At 55.2% G+C, this 9,785-nt stretch overlaps 1 protein-coding gene across 2 annotated transcripts; it reads right to left on the bottom strand.

The window, feature by feature from the left end:
- Positions 1–671: 671 nt before the first annotated feature.
- Positions 672–9,554, bottom strand: LOC427371 (translation initiation factor IF-2-like). 2 transcript variants are annotated; one of them, XM_040656223.2, is made up of 4 exons: positions 9,298–9,554; positions 3,578–3,706; positions 2,372–3,256; positions 672–2,026 (listed from the first exon to the last, which is right to left on the bottom strand). In XM_040656223.2, exons 1-4 carry the CDS (start codon positions 9,325–9,327, stop codon positions 1,253–1,255), a joined length of 1,818 nt encoding a protein of 605 aa, XP_040512157.1. In that variant the 5' UTR covers positions 9,328–9,554; the 3' UTR covers positions 672–1,252. The 2 variants fall into 2 exon arrangements, with proteins under 2 accessions (XP_040512157.1, XP_004949660.2); XM_004949603.4 differs by lacking the exon at positions 9,298–9,554 and adding an exon at positions 4,030–4,248.
- Positions 9,555–9,785: the final 231 nt, after the last annotated feature.

The raw sequence follows: 9,785 nt of genomic DNA, 5'->3' as shown, positions 1-9,785 counted from the left end.
TTCCTTCATCCATGTTGCTGAGGAAGATGTTGAACACGACCATTCCTGATACTGACCCCCGGGGAATTAAATTTCATCAACCTCTTATGCTAAGCAATTTCCCCATGACTGCAATTGCTGAGTGATATCCATGTCTTTATCTCCAACAATGAGTTTTTCATTAGATGTCCCCTCCTCATCCCTGTGGGGAGGGGGATATTGGGAGTGGTGTGCTGGCACACAGATATCCACACAACACAGACACCAACGACACACCAACGTGAGTGTCCTCCTCCTGCTCCTCTCTCTAGCTGAGAAGGGTGGGAATGCCACTGCAGCACACATGGATTCACAGGGACAAGGTGGATCTCTCCCTCAGCTGCACTCAGACCACAGCCAGCCCAGAAACTGGCCCTGGGCTCCCGTGCTCCCAAGCTGCTACTTGGACTTGCCATTTTCTAGACTTGCGCATGTCCTGTAGCCACCAGATGCCCCAAAACAAGAGGGGGTTGTAAGCACTCTGGTAATTGGAATAATCGGAGGATGTGTTTTCCCACGCAAATAGGAAATGACAGCAGTGCTTAGATTCATTCATTTGAAACCCAGTGATGAGGATAAGCCATGTGTTGCTGTTATAGACATGCTGACGCTTTTGAGGAAGGCAAAAAGTTGATCACATCAGAGGGAAAAAGTAAATTGAAACTCAATACTTTTATTATATTTTTATAAGCAGAAATTAAATTATGATCTTGCTAAATGTAAAGGTGATGAAGCGATGCAGCGATGAAGAAGGAAGAGCTGCTTGGCAGAACTGGTACCTGAGATGATTAACAGGTGTCTAGAACAGGAAATCTGCACGGGTGTTGAATCGTGAGAACAGCTTTTCTGCATCATGAGAACAGCCTGTCGCGTGACTTGAGCAATTATAAGCTGAAGGACGGAGGCTTGCGTAAATGGAAGCTCAAGAACCCAGAGCAGAGGAGGCTGTGGATCTTGTTGCCTCCGGTATCAGAGTGACCAGGGTGTTTCATTCGCAGACTTGAGAGGGAGCGCAGGGACATGCAGGGTGGGCCCACAGCTTGGCAGAGGCTGTCTCAATGTGCCAGGCTTCACTCCACCGAGCACAGTCCAGACTCTGTCTTCTTTTTGGGCCTGGTGCCAACCACTTGTGCCTTGCTCATGTCATGCTGAGGGCACACAGCCACGCCAGAAGCTGAAGGCTTGTCTTCTGCTTCACCAGAGGGGGCTCCAGACACAGTCACTGTGATGTTGACTACTCCTGTGTCTTCCTTTGCTCAGGGGTGTCTTCCCACTGGTCCCGCAGAACAAAGCTGTCAGTGTCCCAAGAAGGAACCTCCTCTGGCAACAAGGCGGGGGTAGGTGCCAAGTGCCCCTCGCGCCTGGGAGCTGCAGGCACAGCAGAAGCTGGAGGCCAGGACTGTGCCTCCCCAGATGGGGTGCTCACCGGGCTTTTAGCAGCCTCTGCCACAGGGCTGTCTTCCTCCTCCTCCTGCTCATCCATCAGAAGACCATTGCAGGTGGAAGTGCAAAGGCAGCAGGGCAGGAACATGCCCCCTCTCTTGCCGGACCATGCCCTGTCTTCAGTATTCTTGGCACTCTGCACGGCTTGAGGAGTGCCAGCAGCGTTGGCACCATCGTCCGCTGCCTGCTCTGCTGCCAGGGAATGTGATGCAGAGGCCTTGACAGCATCTTGGGTGCCCTCCTGAGCACTGGGAGCAGGTCGTGCCTGATGTGCGGGGCTGCTCCCAGCCTTGGGGGCCAGCACCTGGGTTGCTCGCGCTGGTCTTCCCACAGTGCTGGTGGCGGCACGTTGCCTTGGACCTGCTGGTTTCTGGCAGGGTCCTGGTCTTGTGGCTACCTGACGCCTCCGGTAGTATGCCAAATTGAAGAACTTGTGTGTGGCATGTGCATGCTTGAGAGGGGATGCAGGGACATGCAGGGATGGTCCACAGGTTGGCAGAGGCTGTCTCCCTTCCCCAGGGATGCTGCTGTGGGTGAGTGCGTTCCTGAGCTCCAGCCTGTCCACCTGCAAGAGAAGCAGAGGAGAAATGCTACGTTAGTGGGGTCCTTTCCCCACACGACCCACTTGGCCTTGCTGACACTGCTCGCGCTAGGCCCTGCATGAAGCCCGAGGGCAGCACTCAGTTCAGTGACTGCTGCAGTCCTGCTCCCTTATACCAAACTGTCGGAGAGCTGCTGGCCGTGAGGCACCCTCATGCCCCAGCTGTCCCCTGCAACAGTCCCTGACACACTCCGGCAGCCGTCTGGCCATGGCAGGGCTCAACCTGCCAGACTTCCCTGCAGAGTGCGCCCTCCTGATCCTGCCTCCACTGACTTCGTGCCTGCTGCCAGCCACTTGCGTCTTGCTCACCTCGTGCTCAAGGTTCCCAGGCACTGGAGATGATGGCGGCTGGGCCTCTGCCTCACCAAACGATGTGCTCCCAGGGTCTGTGGCTGTCACTGCCACAGCGTCTCTCTCAACGGCATCTCCCCCCTCTTCCTGCTCATCCATCAGAGCACCACTGCAGGTGGAACTGCAAAGGCAGCAGGGCAGGAACATACCCCCTCTCTTGACGGAGCGGGCCCTCTCTTCACTGCCCTTGGCACCCTGAGTGGCCTGAGAAGTGCCAGCAGCGTTGGCACCATCGTCCGCTGCCTGCTCTGCTGCCAGGGAACGTGATGCAGAGGCCTTGACAGCATCTCGGGTGTCCTCCTGAGCAATGGGAGCAGGTCGTGCCTGATGTGCAGGGCTGCTCCCAGCCTTGGGGGCCAGCACCTGGGTTGCTCGCGCTGGTCTTCCCACAGTGCTGGTGGCTGCACGTTGCCCAGGCCTTGCCGGTTTCCGGCAGGGCCCTGGTCTCGTGGCTACTGGACGCCTCCGGTACGCCAACCTGAGGGACTTGGGTGTTTGCATTGCAGGCTTGAGAGGGGGTGCAGGGACCTGCACATCTGCCTGCCAGCCCTCGGCCCTCGCTGTCGTATCCTGGTGCTGACGGTTGCCCTGAAGATGTGGGACAGCCAGTTCACTGGCGGTAGCTCCCACAGCAGCTGCTCTGCCTCTTGGAGAGCTCCTGGAGGCTGCTGCCGGCAGTGTGGACCATGTGGGAACTTGTCCTTGAGCAGTGGCTGCATTCTGGGGTGCAGCTGTCAGTGGCATTGGCTGCCACGGGAGAGGCGGCAAGGCTGCCAGAGGCTGTCTGCCATCTCCAGAGCCACTGCTGCGGGGCAGTGCCTGCCTGAGCTCCAGCCTGTCTGCCTGCAAGAGAAGCCAGGAGAAACCCTAAGTTAGTGGGGTCCTTTCCTCTCACGCTCCACCGGTCCCTGTTGGAATGGCTCCCACAAGGCCCTGAGGAGCACCCGAAGGGCAGCACCCACCTCATGGCCGCTGCCACCCCGTTCCCTCCAGCAGAACTGTGACAGCACAGCTCCAGCCCCAGCAGTGCCCAACACACCCCAGCAGCCATCTTGCTGCAGCAGGCTCATCTTGCTAGGAGCGGTCCCCACCAGCAGCTGCCACCGGCAAGTTGGCTGCTGCCCGCACTCGGGAAGATGTTCCCGTTTCTCTTGGGCTCCCTACCTGTGCACGCCGTCTCCCAGAGGCTTGTGCACTCTCCAGGCGGGGTAGTGGTGGCAGATGGATTCCACGGAGGGACAAATCCTGGCTCCGGCTGCCTGGCAGCACAGCTTGCTGCGGCCTGCAGCCCACCTGTGTAGGGAGAAGGAGGCATGGGATGCAGGTGGCTGCATTACAACCAGCGTCCCTGGCAAAGCCCCCATTAGGAGGCCGCTCCTGGACACGGACGGCCCGGCTGAGCTCAGTCCTACTGCTCTCTTCCTCTGGGCGCAGGGCTGCTGGGCCCACATGGGCCTGGGCTGGCCCGGGAGTCGGCTTATTCCCAGGAAACGTCCCAGGGCAGGAGGAGTGGTGCCCTGGCCAGAGGTGCTCAGGGCACCCCACCCACGGCTGTGCCCCATGCCTCGGTGCTTTGCGTGCCATGGCATCCCTCTCCCTCCCACCACATCCCGCACCTGGCACTGTTCCTGCACGCTCTGCAGCCCTTTCGTGGGCTGGGAGCGGGCTTTCTTCTCCTGCTCCTTGGACATCTCCGTATCCTCTCATGGGGACAAAGCTACAAGCACCCAGGAGAGCTGCTACCTCCTCACGGAGCTGCTCTTCCGAGAGTGACCAGCATGGGGACTCCTCTATGTCACAATGGCCTTTGGGTGTGGTTACCCCATGCATCGCAAAGCCCTGGTGGTTGCCATGGAGGCCCCATGCCCCTCTGCTGGCAGCCCCCCCCCCCCCCCCCCCCCACGATCAGCATCTCGAGGCACTCCTCCTCGCACAGTCACAGAATTGTTGGGGTTGGAAGGAACCTCTGGAGACCACCGAATCCAACCCTTCTGCCAAAGCAGCGTGGTGCCATCAGCAAACTTGCTGAGGGTGAACTGAATCCCATCATTTATGTCACTGATAAACATATTTAAGTGCACCAGAGCCAAGACTGTCTCCCGGGGGACACTGCACGTTACTGACCTCCACCTGGACATAGATTGAGCCATCAACCACAACCCTCTGTCTGTGACCTCCCAATCAATTCCTTATCCAATGAATAGTCCACCCTTCAAATCCCTGTCTTTCCAACCTAGGGGGAAGAATGTGGTGGGGGACCATGTCAACAGCCTTGCAGTAGGTAGATGACATCAGTTGCCTTCCCTTTGTCCCCTGATGATGTCACCCCATCACACAAGGCCTCCACATTGGTCAGGAAAGATGTGTCCTTGGTGAAGCTGGCTGTCTCAGATCATCTCTTCATCTCTTATGTGCCTTAGCATGGCAATTTGGAGGATGTGCTCCATGATCTTCCCGGTGAGGCTCACCGGCCTGTAGTTCCCCAGGTCCTCCTTCCTCCCTTTCTTATAAATAGGAGTGATGTTTCCCTTTTTCCAGTCCCCACGGCCTCCGCCCGTTAGCCTTGACTCTTCAAACACGATGGAAAGTGACTCGGCAACTGCAACAGCCAGCTCCCTTGGGACCCCGGGATGTATGTCATCCAGCCCCATGGACTTGTACACATTCTATCTCATGCGCTGGTTTTGGACTTGCTCTGTTCTTACAGTGCGGGGCAGTTTGCTCCCCCAGTTCCCACCTAGAAGTTCAGGTTCAGGGATGTGAGTATCCTGGCTGCCAGTGAAGACTGAGGCAAAGACCTCAATGAGTACCTCAGCCTTTTCTCTATCTGTTCTAGTCAGATCTCCTTTCCCATTTAGCCAAGGAGGTACACTCTCTTTGGCCTGCCTCTTACGACCTACATATCTGTTAACATCCCTCACCAAGTACAGATCCATCTGTGCCTTGGCTTTCCTAAGCCCATCTCTGAAAGTCTGGACAGCATCTCCGTATTCTTCCCAGGTGACACGCTCTTGCTTCCACTGTCTGTACCTGCCCTTCTTTTCCCTCAGACTGACCAGCAGGTCCTTGCCAAACCATGCCGGTGTCCTGCCTCTCCTGCCTGCTTGCTTATGGGTGGTGGAAAAAAACCCCTTTAGAATGAGAACCTGTGAGCATGAAACTTCCTGTAGCTGACACGGGAAGGCCTCATCCACAAGCTCCTCTTGATCAGGTGGCCTGTAGTAGACCCCAACCACCAGCTATCCTTTATTGGTCCCATCCCTAAGTTGAACCCGCAGGTGCTCCACCCATTCCCAACTGTTTCTCAGAGCGTGCTCCTCACAGGCTATCCACTCCTTAACATAGAGGGAAACTCCCCCGCTCCTCCTACCTTGCCTGTAAAAAAAATTACTTTCATATTGTAGTATATAGTCAGTTGACTAAAACTAAGATCTTGGAATGCAGAAAAGGCATTGTCAGTGGTTTAAGGGCTGGACCGGGCCGGTTCCACGACTAGTGGGGCGGAGGGATTTCGCAAAATCCATGCCACCAGGAAGGGAAACGGGACCCCAAAATAATTAAAAACAGCAGCAACGATCTGAGGAGAAACAAACTAATTTACTAAATATAGTATCGGAATGTAAGATAACACACTATAATACAATATAAATCGCTATAATACAATATAAATCACTACTCCTACACTATAATACAATATAAATCAACAAGAATTGAGAGAAAGATTGTTGGAGAGCTAAAGCCCTTATGCTAGTACTGAAGCCTTGCGTGCAGTCGGGAGCAGCAGTAGTGAGCCCATCTGACAGGGAACACGGCGAGACGAGAAGAGGGCCGAGTCAGATGGCCTGCACCCTTATATCTGTTCCCTTGAGCAGGAATGATAACAGTACTCGAAAAGGCTCTTGGGGAATGTAGTTCTTCTTCTCTTCCAGACAGGTACCCGGAACTAAAGCATTTGCTCTTGAACTCCCAGTACACTTCATGATGTTGTGATGTGGAATATTGATAACCAAAAATCATAAAACCATGACAGGCATCTAATCTAGAGCCTACATCCAGTTATATGATTCAGATTTATGTATCTCACTGTAAAACAATGTGCAAAGCTGGGAACAAAGAGGGCGTCAAGCAACTTCACTGACAATTTCCTCTTTGACTGCCCCCGTTTCAAGGTGCAGCTGAACTAATGAGTTAGAAGAGTAATTTTTGTTCGGTGAAATAGAAAACTCCAATGCTCATCAAGTCATTAAGGTTAGACATATAACCTTAAGGAATCATAGAATCACAGAATGGTCTGAGTTGAAGTGGACCATAATAATCAAATCGTCTCAACCCCCCTGCTGTGTGCAGGGTCACCAGCCACCAGACCCACTGCCCAGAGCCACATCCAGCCTGGCCTTGAATGCCTCCAGGGATGGGGCGTCCACAACCTCCTTGGGCAACATGTTCCAGTGTGTCACCACCTTCTGGGTGAAAAACTTCCTGCTCATATCTCATCTACACCTCCCCTGTCTCAGTTGAAAACCATTCCCCCTCATCCTACCACTGTCCACCCTCGTAAACAGCCATTCCCCCTCCTGTTTATGTGCTCCCTTCAAGTATTGGAAGGCCACAGTGAGGTCTCCCCGGAGCCTTCTCTCCTCCAAGCTAAGCAAGCCCAGCTCCCTCAACCTTTCCTCACAGGAGAGGCGCTCCAGCCCTCTCATCATCCTAGCGGCGCTCCTCTGGACCCACTCCAAGAGCTCCACGTCCTTCTTGTACTGGGGGTCCCAGACCTGGACGCAGTACTCCAGATGGAGTCTCACAAGAGCCGAGTAGAGGGCGGCAATCACCTCCCTCTCCCTGCTGGCCACCCCTGTTTTAATGCAGCCCAGAACACAGCTGGCCTTCCGGGCTGCGGGTGCACACTGCTGGCTCATGTCCAGCTTCTCGTCCACCACGACCCCCAGGTCCTTCTCCGCAGGGCCACTCACAAGGAGGTCTTCCCCCACTTTGTATTAATAGCTGGGATTGCCCTGGCCCATGTGCAGCACCCTGCACTTGGCCTTGTTGAACCGCATTAGGCTCTCACGGGCCCACTTCTCCAGCCTGTCCAGGTCCCTCTGGATGGCTTCCCTTCCCTCTACTCTATCGACTGCACCGCTCAGCTTGGTGTCATCCGCACACTTGCTGAGGGTGCACTTGATGCCATCGTCTGTGTCACCAATGAAGATGCTGAAGAGCACCAGTCCCAAGACCGACCCCTGAGGGACACCGCACGTGACCGGCCTCCAGCCTGACAAAGAACCACTGATCACAACCCTTTAGCAGTGACCAGCCAACCAATCCCTTAGCCACCAGTTGATCCTTCAAATCCATCCCTCTCCAATGTAGAGAGAAGGATGTGATGAGGGACCGTGTCAAAGGCTTTGCAGAAGCCCAGGAACATGATATCCGTCACCCTTCCCCAGTCCACTGATGCCGTCACTCCACCATAGAAGGCCTCCAGATTGGTCAGGCAAAACGTTTCCTTGGTGAAGCCATGCTGGCTGTCTCAGATCACCTCTCTGTCTTGTATGTGCCTTAACATAGCTTCAACGAGGATCTATCTGCTCCATGATCTTCCCAGGGACAGAGGTGAGGCTCACCAGCCTGCAGTTCCCTGGGTCTTCCCTTTCCCCTTTCTTAAAAGTGCGAGAAAGTCCCCTTTTCCCAGTCACCGGGGACTTCACTGGGCAGCCATGATTTTTCAAATATGATAGAGAGTGGCTCAGCATCCACATCAGCCATCCCTTTCAGAACCCTCGGATGGATATCATCCTGCCCCACGAACATACGTTCAGTTTCATGAGGAAGTCTTGGACATGTTCTACTGTTGCAGTGGGATGGAATCCACTCCCCACACCCTCACCCAGAGGTTCGGGGTCCTGGTAGACATGGGAAGCCTGACCACCAGTGAAGACGGAGGCAAAGCACTCACTGACTACCTCAGCTTTTTCTACGTCTAAGGAAGCCATTACCTTTCATCAGAGGGGGAACACTCTCCTTGGCCTGTCTCCTCTTGCCTGTCTACCTGTAGAACCCCTTCTTGTTATACTGCACTTCCCTTGCCAAGTTAAGCTGCTGCAAGCTCCATCTGTGCCTTGGCTTTCCTAATCCTATCTCTACACACACGGACAACAGCCCTGTATTCCTCCCAGGATACACAACCCTGCTTCCACTGCCTGTACGCCTCCCCCTTCTCTCTCAGTTTAAGCTGCAGGTCCTTGCTCAGCCACATCGGCTGCCTGCCTCCCCTGCTCGACTGCTTCTGCTGCGGGATGGAGAGCCATTGCGCTCTCAGAAGGGTGTCCTTAAAGAGCCGCCAACTCCGTTCTGTACCCGTGGCCTTAAGGACGGTTTCCCAGGGGATCCCATCCAGCGGTTCCTTGAGCAGCCACAGTTTTGCCCTCCTGAAGCTCACGGTCCTGACTCTGCTTTTTGCCAGGCCTGCATTCTTCAAGATCACAAACTCCACCAAGGCATGGTCACTACAGCCCAGGCTGCCTCCTATCTTAATCTCTCCAATGCTCTCTTCCGCACTGGTGAGCACCAGGTCCAGCAACGCTTCACCTCGGATAGGTCCATCTAATACCTAAACCAGGAAGTTATCCTCAACAGACTCCTAACAGGGTTAGGGTTAGGGTTAGGCATCAATTGTTAGGGTTAGGGTTAGGTGTAGGGTTAGGGTTGTCTGCCTGATCAGGTGGCCTGCAGCAGAGCCCATCCACTAGATGCCCTTTACTGGACTGATCCGTGGTTTTAACTCACAAGCTCTCAACCTGATCGTGGCTCTCGCAACCCCAAATGCTCCTCAACCTTTCTACTTCCTCCTTTAGCTCTACCATCATGCTTAGCAGATGACCCACCTGCTCGCACTGGGCCCAGGTGGTATCCATGCTGCCCTCCTGTATTCTCCGCAGGCTGAGACCTGAACTGCAGCATGGACATACATGCTTTCAGTCTGAGTCTCCACATCCCTTGCAGCAGCAGCTCGACGCCGTGTGGAGACCACGGCTGCACCTGGGTGAGTCCAGAGAGCGACGACCTCGTAGATGGCAAGGTGCCGTGCTCTGCCCTGCCTGCTCGCCCAGCCGTGCCAACTGCCGTACCGCCGCCCCCTGCCGTTGCTGTTCGCTGCAGTCGCAGCGCTCCGCCGTTCCTCGCACGGGGAGGGCGTGCCGCCGACACTCCTCGCTCGTCCCACGCGCGTTAGAGCCGCCGCGCTGCCGGAGGCCGGGGGGGGTTCCTTCGTTCTCCCTCAGCTTCTTAGGGCCTCTTGGAGCTTCCTTAGATGCGGTTTCTTTACCACGATTTGGACCCTCTAATAACGGACCTTGGTCGTGAGCCTCCGCTG

Source organism: Gallus gallus, chromosome Z, assembly GCF_016699485.2.
Source record: "Gallus gallus isolate bGalGal1 chromosome Z, bGalGal1.mat.broiler.GRCg7b, whole genome shotgun sequence".
In the NCBI taxonomy this organism is placed as follows: Eukaryota; Metazoa; Chordata; class Aves; order Galliformes; family Phasianidae; genus Gallus; species Gallus gallus.
Note: the sequence above shows the minus strand (reverse complement) of the source record. Positions and strands in the feature narration are given on the sequence as shown.

Coding starts and splice junctions, on each gene's coding strand:
- LOC427371 (XM_004949603.4), bottom strand. CDS start 4,104: ATGTCCAAGGAGCAGGAGAAGAAAGCCCGCTCCCAGCCCACGAAAGGG. Junction 3,707..4,029: donor GCGTGCAGGAACAGTGCCAG/GTGCGGGATGTG, acceptor CTCCCTACACAG/GTGGGCTGCAGGCCGCAGCA. Junction 3,257..3,577: donor CTGGGAGACGGCGTGCACAG/GTAGGGAGCCCA, acceptor CTTCTCTTGCAG/GCAGACAGGCTGGAGCTCAG.